General features: G+C 44.9%; 1 protein-coding gene across 1 annotated transcript in view; it reads left to right on the plus strand.

The window, feature by feature from the left end:
• The first annotated feature begins 940 nt into the window (after positions 1-940).
• LOC149447428 (uncharacterized) overlaps positions 941-25,493 on the plus strand; it is a 123,031-nt gene continuing 98,478 nt past the window's right edge. The window contains exon 1 of the mRNA XM_089652547.1: positions 941-1,443. Coding sequence (XP_089508673.1) covers positions 1,257-1,443 — 187 coding nt within the window. The 5' untranslated portion in view covers positions 941-1,256. The remainder of the gene's footprint in view (positions 1,444-25,493) is intronic.

The raw sequence follows: 25,493 nt of genomic DNA on the forward strand, positions 1-25,493 counted from the left end.
GGCTAGGGTTCACACCTCTACAGGTTGCGTTTGAGCTGTTTCTGCATTGTGTTTTGCATTTTTGCTCTTGCGTTTTTGCAAGGGTTTTAATTATTTTTTCTTGTTGCTAGGCAGATTCAAAATGCAAAACGCTTCAAAAACGCAATACGTTTTTCTGCAGAATTTCCATTGAAGTCTATAGATTCAAAAAAGCAACTTTTTGCATTCAAAAAAGTACCTGACCCTTTCCAAAAAACACACCAGGTGAAAACGCACAGCTGTGAACATGTCCCATAGGAAATCATGTTAAATGGACTGTACTACGTTTCTGCAAAACGCTGCAGAAAACGCTTAGGTGTGAACCTAAAGGAAAATCGTACGATCTGGATCTGAAATGTTCATATTTGTCCCTTTGGATGATTTTGCATTAAATGTCGTGATCGGCTCTGGAAAGCTGTGTACTGATCATCAGATTATCGAACTATTGCTCTGAAAGCGGTATTTTTCGTCTAATTTTCTCACTGTGAGGAATTTGCAGTGTTTTCTGTGCGAATTCCACACCGCATCAGAATCGCACCCCGTTCATGCGAACGGCTGCGGGTGTGTATGTTAACAACACCCTGAAATCGGTCTGTAAAACGCAGTGCGATGTGCAGAAACGGATCACATGGGTGTGAATACTCATATTCCGCCCCAAATATGTGTGAACCCGGCCTCAGCCTTACACCATCCAAAAACTGAAAGAAAACAAAGTTTTGTGGTTTCAGGCGGAGAAGCTCTTCCCGTTGTCCTCTGTTTGTTTACTCTGCGGGCCCATGTGGGTGACACTGTGACGCCTGATGGCAGGAAAGGGTTAACGGCTGAGCCCTTTAATGGAAGCCCCGCCCCTTCTGCGTAGTTGTGTCTCTTTGCCTGCCTCCCATTGGTCGGCGCTCCTGCCACTCGCTGGTGCCAGCGCTGCTTCCTCTTTGAAAATGTTGCAAGTTTGGGAAGCGATCGGGACTGGGAGAGATTCGGGGAGTGCGGAGGGGGATCGGGCGATGTGATCGGGGAGGAAGGAAAGAGGACAGCTGCCTGGGATTGCACCGAGCCGCTGTGCGTTTGGGACGAAGAAGAGATCAGATCGGAGATCCGGGCATCGTCCAGGAGGGGATGAGGATGACAGGAGGAGTCGGCTGGGATGTGCTGGTGACCTGAGCTGTGCTGGGTGCCCATGGCCGAGTGACGAGCTCCGGCCGGGGGAGGAGGGGAGGGAGGGGGTCTCGCTGTGTCCGATCATGGGCACCGGGGTGTGCAGCCGGAGGCAGAAAAGTCTCCTCCACACCGCCTTCTGCCTGCTGGCCGTGCTGGGACTGGGCGGCGGGCTCTACTTGTACAACTACGTGCAGGACAAAGCCCGGAGCAACGAAGCCCAGGCCGCCCGATTCAAGCAGCAGCAAGAAGCCTTGTCAGCCCAGCTACAGGGTAAGCACGACCTCCGATCCCCGGGGGGGTCCCTGATCCTTGGTGGCCGATGGGGGTCTCAGTCCTTGGTGCCCGAGGGGGGTTTCCGATCCTTGGTGCCCGAGGGGGGATCCCCGATCCTTGATTGCCAGGGGTGTCCCGATGGCCAGCAAAGCCTCTCATTGATTTAGCAATCCCCATGCCTGAGCAGTGCACCCTCCATGCAGATCTCAGAGGGGCACAAAGTTGGGGGGGGGGGGTGATATGTGAGCCGCCTTCATCCCTGGACTGACTATAAATAGCCGGTGAGGGGCTCATCCACAAATGTCTCGTCTTGTACGCACCTGAACGCAGCAGCAGAGGACACAGCTACAGATGGCCGTGTGTTGTGTCTGGTGGTGTACACAGCAGAGTAGGACGAGGCAGTGCCCGGCTCCATACCGATCTGCACATTCCATTTGTGTATTGGAGCTTATAAAGTGTTTTGTAGAATTGGACGCATCTAAACGCCAGCAGTGTAGGCGCATATTTTACGTAGGATCTTCTAGCTCTGCCAGCAAGGACCTGCGTTCTGCATGGAAAATGTGCATATGTCTGTGAATGACGCCTCTGAGGGGGAAAGGATTGTTTTTGGTAAAGAAATCTGTAAGAACTCGGGTACCCTGATATGGGAAGATTAGACTGTAGACGTCCTCATTTGGGGGAAACCACCCATAACTAACACCCCAAAACTTTTTTTTTTTTTTTTTTTTTTTTTTTAAGATGACAGCCAAATAAAAAAGGTGTGTGTGTGTGTGTGTGTGTGTGTGTGTGTGTGTGTGTGTGTGTATGACACACGTTGACATTTTTCATTCTCCTTTGTTGACTTCTCTTGTAGTGCACTGTACATCGCATTTAAAATGCAGCTGTCAAGTGTTGCAACCTCATTTATAAGGGGGTGATAAAAACAGGCATCTGATCCCTGGATTTACCACCCCTGATCACCCACTGAAAGCGGAGGTCCAGCCATTTTTGTGTTTTATTAAAAGTCAGCATCTACAAAAACTGTAGCTGCTGGCTTTTAATACACACACCTGTCCTGGGGTCCAGCGATGTTCTCATCCATGCCATCCCTTCTCTCCTCCCTGGCATCTCTACTGCCAGGCTGTGACAGCTTGTGGCTTTATAGCTGGGTGCCCACTGCACATGCGCGAGTCATGCTGAGCGTCCTGATTGGTTCGGCAGTCTTCTGAGACCTGTGAAGGTTCCCAGGAGGGTGGAGGGGGCCAAACTCCCGGCTCACTTCGCCGCAGCAAACTGAGCTGGAAATGGGAGCGGGTACCTGTCAAAACCATGTACCCGCTCCCCCCTCCCAAAAGGTGCCAAATATGTCCGTGGAGGGGGGGAGGAGGCAAACAAGTGGAGCTTCCACTTTTGGGTGGAACTCTGCTTTAAAGGCTCGCTTACACTTGCGGTCATGTGCCCTAAAACCAGATAGTTGAGCAACCCCACCCCCACCCCCACCCCCACCTTAGGCCTGGTTCACACTAGTGTGATTTCAGATGTCACAGAATTGCATGACAATGGAATCTCATTGTTTTCAATGGTGTCCATTCACATCAATGCACATTAGTAAGATGCGGTTTTTGGGAAAAGGTTCCTATACTACTTTGGTGCAATTCCAGTGCAGTTTTGCCCTCATAGTATATATAAACCTTCTCAAAGTTGCATCCTGGTAGCGCTACATAATCGCACTGACGGCCGGCTCAAAACCGCATCACAGCGGTGTGAACTGAGCTTTAAACTGCAGTTAGCCAGATGGGGGTACACATGCCACGACCATGATCTCTTGCGTCATGACAACAGCAAAAATGCCAGCTCTGTCACATGCGGCGGGCCGTGCCACCAGTAAACGCAAACCCATTTTGGTGAATGGGGCCGTGCCACAACTTTGTGCAGTGTAGGCCGTTGCAGCCTGGTGGTGTTGGCTTTAAAAGGGTTAACATGGGAGTTAAGAAGGCAACATATATCGCCTGTCGGCAACCCTTTGAAAAGCAGTCAACTGCAGATTGGCTTTCCCCCCGAAAACCAGAGATGGCATTTGGGCAGGGTTGTGGGAACACCCCCCTTGGAAACCAGAGGTGGCATTTGGGCAGGGTTGTGGGAACACCCCCCTTGGAAACCAGAGGTGGCATTTGGGCAGGGTTGTGGGAAACCCCCCTGAAAACCAGAGGTGGCATTTGAGCAGGGATGTGGGAACCCCCCCCCCAAAAAAAAACCAGAGGTGGCATTTGGGCAGGGCTGTGGGAACCCCCCCTCGAAAACCAGAGGTGACATTTGGGCAGGGTTTAGTTACATCTTGTAGCCAAGTTAAACCATGTTTTGTTATTTAACTGCAACTCTAAGCCTATGTGAAAGATGCGCACCGTGTCCAACCTCAGCTGACCGACCACATTTTTTTCAATTTTACAGGTACATTCTTAGGCGTTGTTCACATAGGTGGGAAAAATGGCGGTTTGGCTGCATTTTTGCCACTCCCCAACTGCCTAGTAATGCTCTTTATTAATTTCAAAATGGGGAGTGGCTAGAGCCCTGTACATGCATATCGTCTGCAAGGGTTATATGGCAAGGCGTATATGTTCTTTGCTGTGGCAAATTTAGCGCGTGTTGCGTTTGATGGGTACGCCGCCACCGAAAACAATAGTGGAGCACTGACACCAACGATAGGGCACTATTCCTTCCACTGACACCAACGATAGGGCACTATTCCTTCCACTGACACCAACGATAGGGCACTATTCCTTCAACTGACACCAACAATAGGGCACTGTTCCTCCCTCTGACACCATCGATGGGGCACTGTTCCTCCCGCTGACACCATCGATGGGGCACTGTTCCTCCAACGATGGGGCAGTATATCTCCCGTTAATACCAATGACGAGGCATTGTTTACTCCCACTGATGCCAGGACATTTTCTTCTCCCACTGGCCACAGTTCGGCCCTCCCTAAAGTCTGAAGGTAAAGTTTGGAGACCCCTGAAATACACCCACCTACATCCAACCCGCTAAAAACACAGATGGGCATCCGTTCCCCCTTCTGTCTAGCGGATTGGATCAGATGGCAATCTGGTGTAGATGGACATCTGACCACCCATAAATAAAAGATAACTGGCTGTGTCTGTTCTGCATAAGCTGAGTGGACACAGACCAGCCATCCGCCTGCTCAGCAGTAATCAGCAGACTCCTAGCAAAGCTCATCCTGTGTGGAAGAGGCCTAACATGTCCTATTTATCTGTAAAAGCATGAAGCTATTTAGTAATGGTATAACGTAACAATGGATGGACAGGATCAATGCATTGCTGAGCTGTGTAAGACTTTATGTACATTGCTGCTCTCCAGTTTGGGGACAGTTTGCTTTTAGCCCCCCATTAAGTTTTTACTACTGTCTGGAGGAGGGGACATTTACTTTTATCCTGGTCACCATTGTCATCAGGACAGGAAATTATGGCAAATCCAACATTTTACAGTCGTGTTCCCTTTCAAAGATTTCCTTTTTGTTCCTGTTCCATTGACATGTTCTGGTTACAGCATTCTAAATGTTAGGATGAGTTTTTCCTTCACTTCCTGTTGTGTCTAAAGCTGGCCATACACGTTGAAAATTCTTTGAACATTTGGTGAATGGACGAATGTCGTTCGAAATTTTTGTCTTTTGCTTTTAACGTTTGAATTTAAAATGAATGTAATTTCTGAACGATAACCACATACACTGCGGTCAAGAACAAACATGGATTTGACCCCACTAATGATTAGAAAGTCAAACGAATATTCTTGAAACAAAAATTCTTGAATGAAAATCTATTTGTTTATAGCCAGCTTAAGGGGCAGGAAGTGGAGGTAAATCTCCACAATGGGATCCAGGCTATAATGTTCTATCCTTTGCACCTCTGTGACATGTGGCCATGGTTACACGCCAAAGCAAATATTATTCACACACACACGTATTTGATCCCCTACTGATTTTGAATGTTTGCCCACTCCCAAAGAAATGACCAGTCTAAAAATCGAATGGTAAGTGTATTGTAACACAGAGAGACAGAATAGCAACAAAAAATTCAAAAGAAATGCATGTCTAACAAATGATGCACTGATTTGCATGTTCATGAGGGAAATAAGTATTTGATCCCCTATCATTCAGCAGGAGTTCTGGCTACCAGGTGTCTTTCATACAGGTAACAAGCTGAGATTAGAAGCAGTCTCTTAAAGGGAGTGCTGCTAATCTCATTTTGTTACCTGTATAAAAGACACCTGTCCACAGGAGCAATCAATCAGATTCCAACCTCTCCACCATGGCAGACCAAAGAGCTGTCTAATGATGTCAGGGACAAGATTGTAGACCTACACAAGGCTGGACTGGGCTACCAAACTATCGCCAAGCAGCTTGGTGAGAAGGTGACAACAGTTGGTGCAATCATTCGCAAATGGAAGAAACCCAAAACAACTGTCAGCCTCCCTAGGTCTGGTTCACCATGCAGGATCTCACCTCGTGGAGTGTCAATGATCATAAGAACAGTGAGGAATCATCTCAGAACTACACATGAGGATCTTGTCAATGATCTCCAGGCAGCTGGGACCACAGTCACCAAGAAAACAATTGGTAACACACTACGCTGAGAAGGATTGAAATCCTGCAGTGCCCACAAGGTCCCTCTGCTCAAGAAAGCACATGTTCAGGCCCGTCTGAAGTTTGCCACTGAACATTTGAATGATGCAGAGGAGGACTGGTTGAAAGTGTTGTGATCAGATGAGACCAAAATCAAGCTCTTTGGCATCAACTTAAGTCGCCGAGTTTGGAGGAGGAATGCTGCCTGTGAGCCCAAGAACACCATCCCAACTGTCAAACATGGTGGAAACATTCTGCTTTGGGGGTGTTTTTCTGCTAAGGGGACAGGACAACTGCACCGCATCAAAGGGCTGATGGACAGGGCATTGTACTGTCAAGTCTTCCCTCAGCCAGGGCATTGAAAATGGGTCGTGGATCGGTGTTCCAGCATGACAATGACCCAAAACACACAACCAAGGCAACAAAGGAGTGGCTCAAGAAGAAGCACATTAAGGTCCTGGAGTGGCCTAGCCAGTCACCAGACCCTAATCCAATTGAAAATCTGTAGAGGGAGCTGAAAGTTCGAGTTGCCAAACGTCAGCCACCAAACCTTCATGACTTGGAGAGGATCTGCCAAGAGGAGTGGGCCAAAATCCCTCCTGATATATGTGCCAGCTACAGGAAACGTCTGACCTCAGTACTTGGTGGCAAATCCCTTGTTGGCAATCACAAAGTCATGTTTTGTGAAGGGGATCAAATACTTATTTCCCTCATGAACATGCAAATCAGTGCATAATTTGTTATACATACATTTCTTTTGAATTTTTTTGGTGTGTGTATGATATATTGAGGGCAGCACAGTGGCTAAATGGTTAGCACTTCCACCTGGCAGTACTAGGGTTGTTGGTTTGAATCCTGACCATGGCACCACCTGCCTGCATGTTCTCCCTGTGCCTGCATGGCTTTCCTCCGGGTATTTGGCCCTAGTATGTCTATGTATGAATAGTGCTGACAATTTCCAAAGTGCTTTACATACATAAGTACCTGTAATAAATAAATAGAGGGGAGTTTGAACTGCAGGCAAAGCAGGACAATCAGCCTTTTCCTGCACCCCAAAAACATGCCGGTAGGTAAATTGGCCCTAGTATGTATGACTGTGAGTTAGGGACCTGAGATTGTACGCCCCTTGAGGGTCAGGGACTGTAAAGCGCTGTATAAATTGACGGAGCTATATAAGTACCAATAATCATTATTACTATAATAATTTTTATTTATTTTAAACATGGAAGGGCCCTGTAGTGTATCTTTTTTTTTTTTTTTTTTTTTTTTTCCCCCCCACATGACAAGGAGGTTCTGTTTATGGTGTTCTGTCAGTTACAAATTTTGTGATCAGCAACAGTTGCTAGTAGATATATTACTTTTTGTGTTGAGGTTTATTTTTTTTTTTTTTTTGTAAATGATTGTAGGAAGTTTACAGTTTGTTAAACTTTTTAAAAGTACCCATATTGATAGATGTTGTTGTTTTTCTCGTGTTTTGCTGTGTGATCCAAATGCAGATCCCCAAAATCATGTTGACTTTGACAGAGCTGTGCACATGGAAGTTCAGGGGCTGCTTTGAACTGCGCTGCATTCTCATGGACGCACAAAGACTTATTGAGGGCACTGGGGTCATCGGTTTGAATCCCAACCACGGCACAGCCTGCCTGGAGTTTTGCATGTTCTCCCTGTGCCTGCGTGGGTTTCCTCCAGGTATTTGGCCCTAGTATGTCTATGTATGAATAGTGCTGACAATTTCCAAAGTGCTTTACATACATAAGTACCTGTAATAAATAAATAGAGGGGAGTTTGAACTGCAGGCAAAGCAGGACAATCAGCCTTTTCCTGTAGAACTCTGCCTTTGCCTTTCAAATGCATGCATTTGTGTTTGAATAGCAAAATCAGTGTTTGAAAAGAATGGCCCTCAGCAGGAGCCTGACCAGTGATTTAGGCAATCTGTAGCTTGTAAGTTAAAGCTGGACGCTCAGTCATCAGGAAGGACGGTGATGTGGGATGGACTTGTAGGGACTTGGTGGTCAGGACTGCGTCCACTTCCATGTAGTGGGAAAGTCACTTCTGTAACTGAACCGTGGCGTGCTGGACGGCTGGGATAGTGAAATCTTTTATAGCGACTGTGATGAGCTGAGGAATTAGATTTGATTTTCTCTATAAAAGTTCATTCTTACAGGAGCAGAGGGCTGTGCACTGTCATAGAGCACAACCCAAGAGGTGAAGGTATTGCATTCATTTAGGAATGACCAAAGATGATCGGAACACTCCAGATTTTGGATCCATTATAAAGTGCAAAGGTAAATATATTCAATAACGTTTCGGGGAACTAGTCGGACCCCTTTACATGTCTGTCACTCTAAAGGGATCCAGCAAGGTCTTTTTGAAACGTTGGTGGATAGGTCTAATTTTGCACTTCCCATTGAAACCTCAATAAATTTTGGGGTTCTGAGGTTCATCTGTGGTGTGGTGGCTATTTTTCTGAATGAGCTATAATACATTATCGCTGTTAGCTGAGCACCCCTTTTTTTTGTTTCCCCCCCCCGGCTATAAGGGTACAGTGTCGGTTGGATGGGACTAAAGGTGTTGCATACAACGGTTTGTACAAATGAGTGACATACTGTGGCTGCATGCTGTTAACCACACATCTAAGCGTTTGGCAATGCGCCCCTAAAGCTGGAAGTTTGCGTTTAGAGCCATTCATACGTCCCTGTATGCATGTAAACTCTTATCATCATTCAACCGGTCTGCCATTGTACTTGTGACTGTACACAACACCTCTGACTCTCAGGACAGAAATACTTTTGTTTATTTACGTAGTACAGCCCTCTGTGCCTGTGTGAATGAGCCCTAAATTAGGGCTCAACAAATCCCAGGTCACCATGACGACTAGAAATTGCATCCTGGCGCCTGGGTTTACACACCGCCTCCCGTAGACTTCAGGGCACAGTCGCCTCCCGTAGATTTCGGGGCACAGTCGCCTCCCGTAGACTGGCAAAAACGCCTGTCAATAGCAGTCATATGTGAACACTTCTCTCCATATGCCACTCTACTCTACTCCAACTTGCATACAACCCTTTTCATAATGGCACTCAAAACACAATGCGTGTGGATCACATCTGTGTGAACCACCTCAATAAGGACGCATAATATCTAGCCTGTCATGCAAATCTGTCAGTTTGAAAATGCATCCAGAATCGCTTGTGTGAATCAGAGCAACTCCATTCACACCTGCACATTTTCTGATTGCAGCAGAATTGCTGTGATCACAAAACACAGGTTCAGGTGCCATTATATTCAATGGTGCCTAAAACGTGGTGCGGTTGTGCCATGATTGTCATATAGCAAACAGCATTGCGTGAAGTTTGTTGCCCAAATGTTGCCTTTCCCCAGGCGCTGACAATCCACGCTATGCTAAAACAACAAACTGGCTCCTATCTTTTTTTATAACTGGCTCCTAGATTCAAGGCAAATGTGTCAAGCCCTGCCCTAAACTACTCACTAAAATGAACGTGGCAGTAATCCTGCAGGTAGTTGGGTTACGTGGCTTCAGGGAGGCTGTCCTCCAGGGAGTTTGGTTAGGCCCCCTTCACACGGTCGTTCAGTCTAGATCTGTCTGACAGATTTTCAGATGGATCCAAACTGAACCACAATGTATGTCTGTGGGTGGGTTGATGTAATCTAATGTTCATCCACCTACATCCATATCCATTCAGATTTGTTTTTTTTTTCCCCAAAACGTTGCTGCTTGGGGGAAAGACTTCTAGGAGAGTTAAGAAATTGTGTATGAAGCCTTAAACAGAACAGTCAATATCCAGATCCGTTAAAACAACAAATGTAAATGAATGCTAACAGATTCCATCTGTTTATATCCATTCCTTTTTATGTCCATTTTATAGGCAAAAAAAATTGTTTATTCTTTTGTCACCTCTGGTCTCTGCAACAACTAAGAAAAAATGGATGCAAAAACAGCTGTGAACTGAAGACCGATGTGTAAACTGAATCCCTTTTTTTCTTAAAAAAACAAACAAAAAAAAAACAAAACAAACATGGCTGAATGAATGAAGGAGGCTTGGTTATGGGGACTGGAGGGAGCCTACCCTCTAGGCGGCTTGGTTACGGGGACTGGAGGAAGCTTGGTTACGGGGACAGGAGGGAGCGTGCCCTCTAGGCAGCTTGGTTACGGGGACAGGAGGGAGCCTGCCCTCTAGGCGGCTTGGTTACGGGGACGGGAGGGAGCCTGCCCTCTAGGCGGCTTGGTTACGGGGACGGGAGGGAGCCTGCCCTCTAGGCGGCTTCGGGACGGGAGGGAGCCTGCCCTCTAGGCGGCTTCGGGACGGGAGGGAGCCTGCCCTCTAGGCGGCTTCGGGACGGGAGGGAGCCTGCCCTCTAGGCGGCTTCGGGACGGGAGGGAGCCTGCCCTCTAGGCGGCTTCGGGACGGGAGGGAGCCTACCCTCTAGGCGGCTTCGGGACGGGAGGGAGCCTGCCCTCTAGGCGGCTTGGTTACGGGGACGGGAGGGAGCCTGCCCTCTAGGCGGCTTGGTTACGGGGACGGGAGGGAGCTTGGTTACGGGGACTGGAGGGAGCCTGTCCTCCTAGGCGGCTTGGTTGTGGGGACTGGAGGGAGCCTGTCCTCCTAGGCGGCTTGGTTGTGGGGACTGGAGGGAGCCTGTGTGCTGAAAAGGGTACTGCTTTTTTTCACATTCCCCATTCATGCTCAGAGATGGAACAGGTATGGGGAAGTCCAAACTTGGTCATGTCTGCATATTGCACTAACCCCCACCCCCTGTGTGTGTACAGATGTGACATAGGGACCCCAAAGGCCAGGCAGAGTCTTTTGACACTACTCTACACAAAAATGGTGGTGTGGAGAGGCCAAAGCTAAAGGAGACTGAAGTTCCTCTCTGAATAGAGGTTTGCTTTAATAGAAATATTTGGTTGCTGCCTTGTGCCTCCAACTCCTCTACAGTCAGAGCTTTGTATATATCTGATGTCCAAGGATACAGAACATGCTTAGCTTGTGAATGATCTGCCAAGTTACATTGGCAACATTGGTTCCTGTTATTTCAGGGCTGTTATCTGACTCCATTGTTTTGCATTCACTCTCCTGATCAGTGACCGTTTTTCTCCTCCTCGGCCAATGTTGGAATAGATTTGTGGTGTTCATGCACTGTGCATGTATAGAGCTGAACTGTAAATTACTGATTAATGGGAGCTGGAGACAAAGTGGAGCGAAGGCCGATGCCAGTCATGAAGCTTGTTTTGTTAGAATGCTGGAATCGAATTGGATATTCTTCAGGACAGTTGCACCTTTCCTCCAGTTTTTAACTATTCCATGATCAAAATAAACCTAGACCAATTATAATACACGCGATTCAATTACTCAGAACTAAGGAGAGCTCTAAGGCCCCTTTCACACGGGCGGACCGTTTGCCCTTTTTCATCCATCTTTTTGGACCAGCGGATGTGAATGGATGATAATCAATTGACCATCCTTCTACATCTGTCTAAAAAAAAAAAAAAAGCCTTAACACACAAGAGTATGGCCAGATCCATGGCAATGGAATAGAACGGTTGTTTACATCAAGTCTGTTTCTGTCCATTTTTAGGCAAGAAAATCTTTTGTTTATGCTTTTGTCACCTCTGATTGGTCTCTACAAAAACTAAGTAAAAACATATGCAAAAATTCATGTAAAGTGGACTGAACTGATATAAACAGATGTGAAAATATGACCTAAACTGAGTATGTTTTTCCTTTTTGAAAAACTATGATCGGACGATGCCCGTGTGAAAGGGGCCTAATGGTGTATGCTGGGACATCTGAACCCAAAGTTAAAGTGTGTGTGTGTGTGTGTGTGTGTGTGTGATGTATGAAATATATATAAAATTTTTTTTCCTTTGGTCAACCACTCCATCTAATGGCCAATAAGGGATATTTTCCAGATTCATTATTAATGATTGAATAACATTTGACCAGGAGAGAGAATAGCCTAGTAACATTCAAATTTGCCTCCATTTGAACAAATACACATACAGTTGTTTTTTTTTTTTTTTTTTTTTTTTTTTTTTTAATGCAACCCTAAGTGTACGCAAGACAATGTATTTAAAAAAAAAAAAACCCTTTCAGGCTACTATTACAAAATCATTGTGTTGCATTGCAGTATATCTTATCTGCTTTTTAAAGTGTATCTAAACCTAAGAACTGGATGGACTTTTGTCTCGTGTGTGTGTGTGTGGGGTTTTTTTTTTTTTTTTTTTGCAGGCAGACTAAATAAATGTAATATCTTAGCAGTCCTTGGATTTTGTATGTGTTTGGGTTTTTTTTTTTTTTTTTCTTCCCTCCTATTTCCTGCCCTGGAGTGAAAATGTTCACTTGCTGTACTTAAGTCCTCATGCACACTGGACATTTTTACAGCTGCTGTTTTTGGCTTTTGATGTGTGGTGTTTTTTTTTTTCTTTCTTTTTTTTTTTTTTTTTTTTTCTACAGCCAGTAAACCCCCCAGCATATTATCCTGTGTCCATGAACACATAGACTGTACTCATTGTTTTTTGGCTGGAAAAAACCCTAGAACTAGTGGGTCTCTAGAGGAGTTTTTTAGGTGTAAAAATGCTCTAATGCTGAAAAACACGGCCAACCAGTATTTTTTGGATGTTTTTTGACTAAAAAACATTATTTTTTTGTTTTGTTTGTAAAAAAAAAAACCCTCTGAAAAACTCACTTTTTTTTTATGTGACTTTACACTGCTAACGTTACCAGCGTTATTGAAATGCCCCGTGTGCATGGAGCCTAAAGAGCAGCTTTTTCACTCTAGGACTACAGAACACCTCCTGCTCTTCCACATAACATAAGGGAGCTGTTCTGTAGACCACAGAGCTGAGAACAGTGATAACTGATGAATCTGCACTGGAAGTTACCAGATCACAAGAGTTCTGGCAGAATCAACAGCAATGTGTGTGCGTTGTTTTGTGTTTGTTTTGTATGTGAACTTTTTTTTTTTTTTTTTTTTTTTTTTTTATGGTATGGCTATACTAGACTATAAGGGAAAGAACATTTTTGGGTTTTTCATGCGTGTTCATGATGGTGGAAGTTGCCTTTTTAACACATACGTGTCTTTAGTTGAATCTTTGAAGTTTATGTTCCTGTTAGACTGCATTGTTTGCAAGTAGCATACAGGGAAAGTACAGATTCCTTTTAATGAGCGCTTTCATTGTGTTGCTTACCTTGAAGCCTTACAGCAATTTTTGGTAGAACACCTACAAGCAGAGATGTAAATGGTGCTAGCATTGGTGAAATGCTATTGCTAAGCTGTTATGTTGAACTTCTGTGTTCACTGCTTCCTTAGTCACAGGCCTATGTATGTGTCAGTGACTTGAAATATTGATGCATAAGAGCCAGGCGGCCAGCATTTTCTTGAAAGGTTTTCTTAGAGCCCTGGTTCACACTGATGCAGTGCGGAATTCACATCATTTTTAGTGCGAATTCCGCACCACATCAGAATCGCACCCCGTTCATGCAAACTGCTGCGGGTGTGTATGTTAAGTTAACACCCTGAAAGCTGTCCGCAAAACGCTGTGCAATTTGCAGAATCGGATCGCATGGTTGTGAATACCTATGCGATCCGATTCTAGTGCGGACCCAAAAAAGGGTCCTGCACATTTTTGATGTGGTGCGATTAGAGCCATACAAAATGTATGGCTCCAATCGCACCGTACACAAATCGCATGTGATCTGCACAGGAATGCGGTGTGGTTCCTGTGCGAATCACATGCGATGTACCGCACATATGTGAACCCAGCCTGAATTTAGCATATATAGACCTGCCACTAGTGGGTGTACTCGGTGGCTTAGTACAAATGTATGTCCTATTTGGGACAGTAACGAAAACAAAAATCAAAACTGTGGCTATGTTAAAGGGAGCTGGCCCTGAGAGGCTGTCATTGCCGACCACTTTCTGAAATGCTTCTTTGGATCCATATTAAATCAAAGCTTACAGCAAGTGAAGTCTGATACGTGACCTTGGTTGGGGTCAGCAGCCAATAGATTAACAGCCAGGCAACTAGTACTTTTTCAAAGTGTGTGTGTTTTCTAAATCATCCATTTGTGACTTTTGAGATGTTGTAGCCCCACGACTTGGGGGGGGCGCGACCTTTGCTGTCATGGCTCCTGTTTTGGAGCTGACTTTACTTCTGTCACCTCTTTGTAAAAGAAATGCTGTGAGGATTGTGGGTGCTGTAAATCCTACTTTCATGTGAGTTGACGCCCCCCTTTTTCTTTTCAAGTGATTATTTCTTCTATTTCTTCCCAGCTTCTCTTTAACCTTCTTGTGGTTTTGCTGAAAAGCTGATAACTGTTTTCCTCCCCGTAGTCTGTTATTTGGGTTTCTGCAATAATGTGAAACACCCTTGAAAGCCTCTCTAAATCCATTACGGAGGCAGGGCAGACTACACTGTGTTCTCGGTGGATGTTTTTGAAAGATGATAAACTCGCTGAAATGTAAACTGTTTTAAGAATCGGGTAGCTATGTGTTGGCTTCAGATAGTGTATGATGAGGACCTGTTTTAATCCACATTTACAGAGCAGCTCCAGGCAACAGTCTCAAGACCCACCACTGCTACCAAAATGTGACATTGCACTCTCAGCCTCACACTGTGCAGAAATTTATCAGTACGACAATTTAAACATTAACAGATTTGGGGCGATGGTCACTGTGGTTGGTCAACTCCACGGTTAACCCTATACACAAACAGTAGCTGTCACCACATGTTTGAACAGAAACCTGCATTGTTAACAGCATTTGCTGTAGCTGTACTGACTGAAAATATGACACACTGCCACGACCAGACAGGAATATACAGAGTTTTATAGTTCAGTAGCTCTCACAGAGGCATTGATTCTTTCATTTCTAATATTGTGATTCACCTTTAATGCCTTTCAAATAATATTTTAATGTGGGGAAAATGGTAGAAGTACTGCAAGAAACTGTAGACCATGTATGCTGTCTGTTACAAAAAAAAAAATACAATCACAACTGCATAATAACCAGGATTTAAATTGACCACTTGGTCCTGGTCTTGTGCAGTAGGTACAGCTGAGGCTTGAGTCACTCCTGCAAGAGCTCTCAACTTGCTAATGAAGCAACCTTTTCTGGTTACCAAAGATAGGTCTGAGGTGGTGAAGGGATGTCGACGTTTTTTTTTTTTTTGATGCTCTATCTGTAATTTTCATAAGTTTATATCAGTGTTTCCAGATGAGCATGCTTTACAGTTCGACAACCAATATATTTTATTAACCTAATCGTCCCACTACTGGGTTTTTTTTTTTTTTTTTTTTCCCGCTTCAGATTCCTCCCTCTCCTCCTCTATAACATTAAAGTAATTGTAAATATAATTTTTTTTTTTTTTTTTTAATAACGAAGATGTTATACATGTCTGAGAGTCTTCCGTGTTCCCTCATCGGCCCTCCTGGCTCCTCCCTGCTGCCAAGCGCCCCTATAGCAAGTCACTTGCTATGGGGGCACTCATGCAGGTGCATTGCTGAACCTGGCTGTATGCTTCCATTGACATTGTGGATTGCCCCACTTCCTCTTTACAGGAGTTGATTGACAGTAGCAGGAGGTAATGGCTCCTGCTGCTGCCTCCATGTCCAGTGAGGAGGAAGATAGAGGAGAAAGCCGTTTGCTCTTGGGTACGGCTCAGGATTGAGATCGGGCTCAGGTAAGTATTTGGGGGGGGGGGGGCTGCAGGGAGCTGAGGTTTTTCACCTTGATGCAGAGAATGCAGTAAAGTAAAAAAAGGCCTTTACAACCTTTGACTTTTACCCTTTTAAGAGGAATAGTTTTGTAATTTCAAAGAAGATGGCAGGGAAAACTGATTACATGGTTTTGGGATCTTAGTCCATAGGTGGTTTGGATAGAATATGTCTAGCAGGATGAACCGGTGTTTTCAACATGCACAGAAAATGGAAATCAAATGCAGCCACCACATCTAAGAACTGCAATTTGATTACATTTTTTGATCTTTCGTTTAGATATGACTCCTATCCTCCCTATTAAATCCAGGCGCTAGATGAAATACAACTTTTTGGAGATGTATATATTATTATTATTTTTTTTTTTTTGTATAATCCTGTGTGAGTTTAAGGACATTACATGTGTGATGGTGTTATTGTATTGTGATTTCCTCCAGCTCTTGCCGGACTACATGCACTACAGTGTTGGCTGCAGGGTGTTGCTTTGGAGGAGGTTCCTATTGGTGACAACAGTGGCCTATACCTACCTAAACAATGGCACACCTGATTGTAGTCGCCAGCATGGGCACATGTGACAGGGCAGAAGCCATTGGGAGACGGCTGTGTTGTCTTATTATTATTATTATACAGTATTTTTATAGTGCCAACAGTTCGCTCATCGCTGTACATTACAATGGGGGACAATACATGAGACAGTACAATAACAATACAGTTCGATACACGAGGGGTTCGAGGGCGCTGCTCCTTGGAGCTTACAATCTAGGAGGGAGAGGAGAGTGGTATGGGAGGAAAAGCTGTGGGGGATGGAGTGGTAGGAAGAGTAGAGGAGATTGGCAGTTAGCAGGGGGTGGGGTAGGCTTCCCTGAAGAGGTGGGTTTTTAAGGTGCGCCTAAAGGAGAGGAGAGTGGGTGATAGTCTGATGGCTTGGGGTAGGGAGTTCCACAGGATGGGTGATTCCCTGGAGGCGGGCATGGGAGGAGGAGATCCGGGAACTAGAGAGGAGGTCTTTTGAAGAGCGGAGAGTGCGTTTTGGGTGGTATTTAAATATTAGGTCGGTGATGTAGTTTGGGGCAGAATTATGGACAGCTTTGTACGTCAGTGTTAGCAGTTTGAATTTGATCTGTTTGGGCAATCGGAAGCCAGTGGAGGGATTGGCAGAGGGGGGTGGTGGAAACGGAGAGGTTGGTAAGGTGGATGAGTCTGGCCGCCGTATTCCGGATCGACTGAAGCGGGGATAGCCTGTGGTGAGGCAGGCCAGTGAGGAGGGAGTTGCAGTAATCGAGTCGTGATATGATGAGGGAGTGAATGAGCTGTTTAGTAGTTTCTGGGGTTAGGAACGGGCGTATTTTGGTGATGTTGTGGAGGTGGCGTCTGCATGAGTTTGTTAGCAATTGGACTTGGGGCTGGAAGGATAACAGATGTCCTATAACAGATTGTGTCTAAATAAGGACCTTGGTAAGCAGGATCACCTTCTGAAATGATAGTATGTTAAAGATTTGACATTTTTAAGGCTTTTTTTTTTTTTTTTTTTTTTTTTTTTTTAGGTTTTAGGAGTGTTTAGCTTTTTCAGCCAGAGAAACACTCAGAAGGGTTTTTTTTTCTGCTTCTAAACACTGAGCTTAAAAAAGAAAAGCAAACAAAAAAAAAAACCTGCCCAATGTGCATGAACACCTAGGATAACATTTGTTGCTTCTACAGGCAAAATGCCAAACCCCTCTAGGAGCAGTGAGTGTGCGCGCGCACGGTTATTTTTTTTTTTTGGGGGGGGGGGCAGTGTGCAAGGACCCTTTCATGTTTTGGATTCAGAACTATTGGCAGGGAGTGTTCAGTGACTGAAGGTCTTTGAAAGATGAAACCATTCACTGGGTCTTTCCATTCTGCTTGTGATTAGACTGCTGGCAGGAGCTCTTATCAGATCTGGTAATATTGGGAGGGTGGTTTGGTCTGGGAACCTTCTAGTTTGAAATAGAAACGGAAGCTTCACACCCTTTTGTGACCAAATTTGGTTTCCTGATTGACTTGTGACTGTTAAGGTGTGGGTTTCGTCTGAGAAACGCAGGGGGCTCCTGAATAGGAGGACATGCCTAAGCTTTGCTAGACTTGTTTACTTGGCAAAAAGCACTTTTTTTTTTTTTCCCATACAGGGCATGTATAGTGTTTTATGTTAAAGTGGTTGTCGTCCCCCCCCCCCCCCTTTTTTTGAGAATCTCTTGGCAACCACCAACTTTTTAAAATCTGCACTTGCAAAAGACTGGACATGTAATGGTTCTTGAGTGGGGTGAAATGTTGCTTGGGCACAGAGGCCCTGCATCCTATGTCACATGGAGAAGTTCAGAGAATAGGGGGTTAAATGTGCACCATACCTAGAAATTCAGGTCTCTCCTTTTTGTCATGTTGTGGGATTGGTGCCTCAGGTAGACTATGGCAACCTTTGGTGCCTGCTGAAAAGAGTTGCAGCTACTCTGCTGGAATAGGTTCATTTTTGATTTTGCAGGAAAATATCAGAGGGACTTTATGTACAGGTTTACATGGAGTTAAATAACATAATTTTAAAATTGGGCACCTAGAAGTGCGTGCTGCACATCTCCCCGCATCTTCCTGAATGTCTCCATTAACCCTGACATTCCAGTATGCAAATAGCGTGCATACAGGCCATGGCGGGTGGGTGGGTGCATTACTTGTTTTCTTTGAAACAATTATACCTGCTAATTCCAGGTCTTTCTGACGCTCTCCACAAGTGGTTCTTTGACAACTCTTCTGGTTCTTTTCACTCCTCTTGCGAGGAGCACCTGGTCGTTGCCGGTTTATGGCCCCAACATGTCATCAGTATGTTTTTATAACAATAAGTTTGCAAAGGTCTTGAGAGCACTCTTTTGCTTTTATCATGGTTTCTTATGAGACAACATTTTTGTAGGCCATCAGTTGAGACCGTACCAGCTGATATTAAATTCACACTGACAAGGGTTGTTTTCTAATTACTGATAGATTTCAGCTGGTGTCTTGGCTTTCCGTGCCTCTTTGCACCTCCCTTTTCTTCGTGTGTTCAATACTTTTTCCCTGTGTCGTTCCATTTTATTACAGAACTTTTTTATTTCTGAACTTACTTGTTTTGGTTTCATTTTATATACGGATTGCAAGGGTTGTTATTGACGTGGTGAAAATTTCATGTCAATAGCCCCTTTAGAAATATATTTACCGAGAAAAATGGTGATGTGTTGAATACTTATTTTACTTGTATATGCAACACTTTACATATTGTATATTCACATCAGTCCCTGTCAACAAGGTGAATACATACATACATTAGACAGGAGCCAATTAACTTACCAGCCTGTGTTTGAAGAATGGGAGAAAACCAGAGGAAACTCTCGCAAACGGAGCAGAACATGCAAACTCCATGCAGAAGTGCTAACCACTGAGCTATAGTTAAATACACTTTTCATAAAGCCCAGCTCCAGGGAATCTGAAAGATTTCCATTGCGTTGGGGCTTCATCTGCACTGTAAGGAGAAACTGCTTGTGTTTTTTTTTTTTTTTTTGGGCAGAATAAAAGTGCTTTTACTAACCCGGTTCCCCACTCACCCAGCAGATGATAGTCCCTGCGCTCTGTTAGTGGACTGTCTGTCCCTTGGTTTCGAGCATGTCTTTAGGCCCTGCATCTTGATGACATCAAGACCTTAGACCACTGGAGCATGGTGGAGAGGATGATGCAGGGACCAGTCTAGAATCAGAGAAGAGGTGGATCAGGTAAGTAAATCTAATTTTTTCAGGCACAGCCCCACTGCATAGGGAGGATTCTCAGGTTTTCTGATGTTCAGCTTTAAATATAAACTTTTTTTTTTTTTTTTTTTTTTTTTAATCTGCTCTTAAAGCGGAGCTCCACCCAAAAAGGGAAGTTCCACTTTAAGCCTTTGTCTCCTGCTCCCCATTAAGGATTGGCAACTTTGGGGAGTGGGTACCCAAATTTGACAGGTACCCGCTCCCACATCCACTGCGATTGCCTAGGCGATGGGAAGCAGAAGTTGTCCTCTTCCTCCCCGTAGTCTTCTGGGACACGTGACAGGTCCCAGAAGACTACGGGGCCATTCACAAAGCGCAGCGCTTCTCGCGCATGCTCGTGGACACCCGGCTGTGAAGCTGCAAGCTTTCACAGCCAGGTGCCCACACTGAAGATGCCGGCACCAGGGAGAAAAGACGGCCGGTGAAACCAGCAGTGGTGAATACACCACTGGACTGAGGGAAAGGTAAGTGGCTGTATTGTAAAAGTCATCAGCTACAGTTTTTATTTATTTTTTTTTTAGGTGGAACTCCTCTTTAAATATAACTTTTATCCCAGTGCTGGTCTAGAAGTGTCATTACTCAATTGCCACAGATCAAGCATTCTTCAACACATGAAAATCCAGATGTAGAGAGACAAGTGTGTTCTGGAGCAAACTCAACACTTTTCTGCCTTAGATTTGTCTATCTCTTTATTTTATTTACAGTTTTGCAGTCTACTCTGCGCAGGTTTCTAATTCTGGACTAAAATGAACTGTGTAAATAAAATGCTTTTAATGCGACATCAAGAAGAGTAATTTGTCATCACCCATCCACCCCTAACTCCTGAATTGTTTCTTATGCGCTTCAGTTGCATCCGCTGTTGAATGGGAATTTAGTGATGCTTTCTGTGTCTGCAGCTTGCGTGGAACATGTGAGGGGCTGTGTTGTGAATGAAATCTCCTCTACAAAGAGCTCTTTGTTTTTAATGTAGCAAATTTCTACTAAATGAGCCTGCCTCGACAAGTGGGATAGATTTGGCTGGCTCCAGTACACCAACGAATAAAACGCTAAAATGAGTACATATTGATTTCCTGCAGACTCGCTCGACCTTTTCTTCGCTGGAATGGAATTGTTTGGAAAATAGTTTATGAATTGCTTGCCTGGGCAATGCCAATTGTTTTGTACAAAGTTGTAAGTAATTCTCCAGAACAAAGGATTCAGCAAAAGATCATTAGAAGGGTTTTTCCCTTCGTTCTATAGAATATTAAAGCTGAAGTCTAGGCAAAAAAATAAAACCCTGAAAACTTCAAAATGCTGTTTTGACCACCCATTCCTAGCTATTCTGCATGAATTTTTTTTTTTGGGTGGGATGTAACAAAACGGCACTCAATTACATACCTGAATCCAATGCTATATGACCTGCTTTGGTGCATCTTCTGCTAACTTAGACCACTGACTGCCTACTGCTCTCTGTACAGTCACCTGGTCTTGTTGCTGCCCTGTACATCATGACACTACTGTTCTAGAACTAGTAGACCCTCTAGGAACCCTTTTGACAGTCAATAGGCAGTGTCCACTTCACTGGGAGTTTCGTGGGCTCACTACAACCTAGAAAAAGAACTGGGATGTTGCCTGATGACAAGGGATGGCAGTTTCATGTAAGAAATTGTATCTGAACTTTGGGCTAAGCAAGTATTGTCGAAATACATTTGCCGTGTGTATTATTACTTGAATTTTGGTGTCCTTTTGTTTATTTCTTCCAAATATGTGCAGTAATCCAGTGTGAAACTTTGCCTCTGTGCTTTAGCTTTAGACAAGTCACTGCTGCTCACTCTCCTTGTGCAGGGTGACTGGTCTTGTCTCCACCCCCTCCTGTAATTTTCTACAGGCATCCTGTAGTGGGTGAAACCTGCTGGACCCCCCCCACAATTCTGCTTTCTGCACAGACTATATGCAGCATATTGATGGTGCCACTACTACTTTACAAGGTAAAATACTGGTTTGCAAAGGAGTTTTGGTGCAAACAAAGTACCGTATTTTTCGCTCCATAAGACACACTTTTTTTTTTTTTTTTTTTCCCCCAAAAAAAGGGGGGAAAATGTCAGTGCGTCTTATGGAGCGGCCGGTCCGGTATTTTGCACCGCCGCCGTGTCAGAATATCGGGCCGGCCGCTCAGGACTGCGGACAGTACAGGGGGATGACCAGAGACTGCGGACAGTACAGGAGATGACTGCTGACCTTTGGGAAGGTGGGGAGCAGGTAACTGAATTTGACAGGTACCGCTCTTCCGCGGAGTTGTTCTTTGACCTTACCTGTTTCTGTATCCAGCTGCACGCTGTCTTCCCAGCTTCTGTAGTGTGGGCGCTGGGCTTGACAGCCGGGTGCCAAGTGCGCAAGCGCAAGAAGCGGTGCTTTTTGTGAATGGTAAGGCGGTACCTGGGACACATGACAGATCCCAGAAGCCGCCGGACCAATCACAAAGCGCAAGTGCTTCTCGCTCATGCGCACTGGGTACCCGGCTGTCATGCCGAGCGCCCACACTACAGAAGCCGGGAAGACAGCGCGCGGCTGGATAGAGGAACAGGTAAGGTCAAAGAACAACTGCGCGGAAGTAAGAGCGGGTACCTGTCAAATTCAGGTACCTGCTCCCCCTCCCCAAAGGTCAACATTCATCTCCTGTACTGTCCGCAGTCTCTGGTCATCCCCCCGTACTGTCCGCAGTCTCTGGTCATCCCCCCGTACTGTCCGCAGTCTCTGGTCATCCCCCCGTACTATGTCTGCAGTCCATTAGTTCAGAATTTATTTTTTTTTCCTGTTTTCTACCTCTAAAACCTAGGTGCGTCTTATGGTCCGGTGCGTCTTATGGAGCGAAAAATACGGTAGATTTCATATCCTTTTGTGACTGACTGAGAAATATAGTAAAAGTCCTTGTGCCTGGCGTTCAGCTGTAAGCACTAAAATCATTTAAAAAACAAAAACCATTGAGCTTTATATATAATAATAATAATAAAAAAAAAAACCCACACATTTTGAGTTTTTAAGCCTATTTATTTCTGTTTTGAAGATGTCCAGACAAAGACATTAGGACTCATTCATAACCAGATGTATCACTTTGTTGCAGTTATCAAATTAGGTAAAGTACACGATATGGCCAGAAGTTTGTGGACACTTGGCCATCACATCTATATGGAAAAAAGAAGATGGAAACCTCTCTAAATTGAGTTTGGCTGTTTCGGTTTAAGCTGTCATGCAAATACCTTTTTAGACAATTGTGAGCATCTAACCTCATGGTAATGGTTTTGGAAGGCCCTTTTCTGTTGTAGCATGGCTGTGCCCCTGTGCAACAAGCCTGGCCTATAAAGACAGTATTTGTTTAACTTACTGGAACTCAAGTGACCTGAGCAAACTCCTGATCTTAACACTACAGAACTCCATTGGAGTGGATTGAACCGCTGATTGGGAGCCAATGGTCTTCTCATCCAATGCCAGTACCTTACCCAACAAATGTTCTCCTGGCTTCTGCGGCCATTTCTGGGCAAGAAGTAGCTGCAAGAAATCTGAGTCAAAACAGTATTTTGAAAAAAAATAAATGGTAATTATTTGCATATTGTGCTTTTTTAAGATTCATTCACACCTGCACTCTGATTAGATGCAAGAATCCCATGGGGTTCCTGTGATTAGCTGCAGGGGGCAGCTCTATTGAAAGCAATGGGAGGCTGCTTGCTGTTGCAGCTAATCAGCCACTTGCATGTAACTGCTCATGCAGTGATCAGACATGAGTTGTTGGCCCTGGATGAGTACCGATTTAGTTTGCAGTGCGATTTGTGTCTATACAAAATGTATGGACGCAAATTGCATCGCAAAGAATGGCATGTGATTTGAACAGGAATGTGATTCCTGTACAAGTTGCATGCGGTTTCCCTAGTGCTCCTGTGAGAACCCAGGCTTGTCATAGGAGTGGTGCAGGGAGGTTTCCCGCAGTGGAGAGTGGGAGAGAAGTGTGTATGAGGATGTATACCATGGAGGCAGATGCTCTGGATTCTTAGCTGTAGGAGAGGACAGAAAGCCGCAGGGATTTCAAATCCCCACGGCCTTCTCTACTCTCCTTGCAGGGATGAACGTACAGGCAAGAGGGTGTCTGGTCGGCACCGTCCATGTGATGGTACTGACCAATCAAAAGACCTCTAGCCCAAACTGTCATCCCTGCAAAGAGAGGAGAGAAAGCCGCAGGGAAAACCTCCCTTCACCGATCCCATCCTGAGCGGAGAGTGGGGATGTATACCATGGAGGCAGATGCTCTGGATTCTCAGCTGTAGGAGGAGAAAAGGGGGCAGCTCTATTGAAAGCAGGGATGACAGTACAGGCTAGAGGGCTTCTGATTGCTCAGTACCATCACATGGACAGTGCTGACCAATAAAAATCCCTCTAGCCAAACTGTCGTCCCTGCAAGGAGAGCAGAGAGTGCTTCAGGGATTTCAAATACCTGCAGCTTTCTCTCCTACAGCTGAGACTCCAGAGCATCTGCCTCCATGGCATACATCCCCACGCTCTGCTCAGCATGGGATTGGTGCAGGGAGGTTTCCCGCACTGCTCCTGTGTGAATTCTGGCTATGACAAGCCTGGGTTCACACAGGAGCAGTGGGAAAACTGCATGCGGTTTGGATAGGAACCTCATTCCTGTTCAAATTACATGCTATTCTTTGCTGTGCAGTTTGCATCAATTCAAAATGCAAGGTATCGGTTTCCAGTATTGGGAGCATTTTCATGAGTACTCATGAAAATACTCTGTATTGGTACATCCTTACTGGACTGATTACATGTGAGTGGCCTTGATTATAAGGAGAAGGCGGCAGGCTCCCATTGCTTTCAATGGGTCTGCCTGCCTCAGCTAATCGCGGGAGCCCCCACTTTTTAAATCTAATCCATGTGGATGCATTTGCAGGTGTGAGGCTAGGTTCACACTGCATGTGACTTTGTGCAAGCAAAAACGTGGCGAGGGTGCCGATGCATGGGGGTGCCATTAAGAAGTGATTTGTGGGTATTCCCCCACCCGCACCATCTAGACTGATTGTACTATTCGCAAATTTAATGTAACCTAGTTATTGTTTTTTACATGTAGTTTCATTGCTTGCATTTTCAAATCTCTTCTAAAACATGTCTCAATTTCTGCTTGTCTGTAATAGAAATCTTGGTTTTCCTTTCCTGACCCTTTGTCTGTCCCTCTCCAGTGCATACACTGTATAAGTAGTAGAATATCTAGATTGTGGGCTTGATTAAAGGTAAAGGAAACACTATGATAATGAGGGTTTTATTTATGTTTTATCATGAATGCACAACTTGAAGCTTACTTCCTCAGAGGAAACCTTTGAGAGAAGCATAAAGGCTGTTTTATTTTACATTCTGCCAGTACTAGGTACGGGGTTTCATACTGATCCTCCAGTACTTTGAGTCACTATCCCACAACAAATATGGAGGAAAGGACTACTAGCTCTGACTTAATTAAGACGTAATGGCCAAGCAATTTGGTGGTTTCTGGACTTGTGATCAGATGTTCTAGTCACTTCTCTTCGGTTGCTGTACAGAACTTTCTAAGTAATGTTTCTGCTTAGGTGTAGAGTTATACTTTACTTGTCGCTCCCTCCACCTGCCCTTTTTTCTTTTTTTCAACTTGCCCTTTTTTACATCTGTGACGGGCGTCACTTTGGGTGGGGGGCCCATGGAACCCAGCTCACTTTGGAGAGGTGGGGAGACCCCTCTCTCAGCTCCCCATATCCCTCTTATGTGTAAATAAATCTGTGCCTGTTAGGTGTACAGGGTGATCTGTCCTAATATTGGGGTGGGGGGGGTTGTTGATTGTTTAATGTCATGTGGTTGCATCCCATTGTTCTATTGTGTGTCTTGCCTGGGAGCAAACTATTATGGGATGTATATGTTTGTGTA

The sequence above is a fragment of the Staurois parvus genome, unplaced genomic scaffold, assembly GCF_062004578.1.
Source record: "Staurois parvus isolate SC_StPar_1 unplaced genomic scaffold, SC_StPar_1.0 ptg000686l, whole genome shotgun sequence".
Lineage (NCBI taxonomy): Eukaryota > Metazoa > Chordata > Amphibia > Anura > Ranidae > Staurois > Staurois parvus.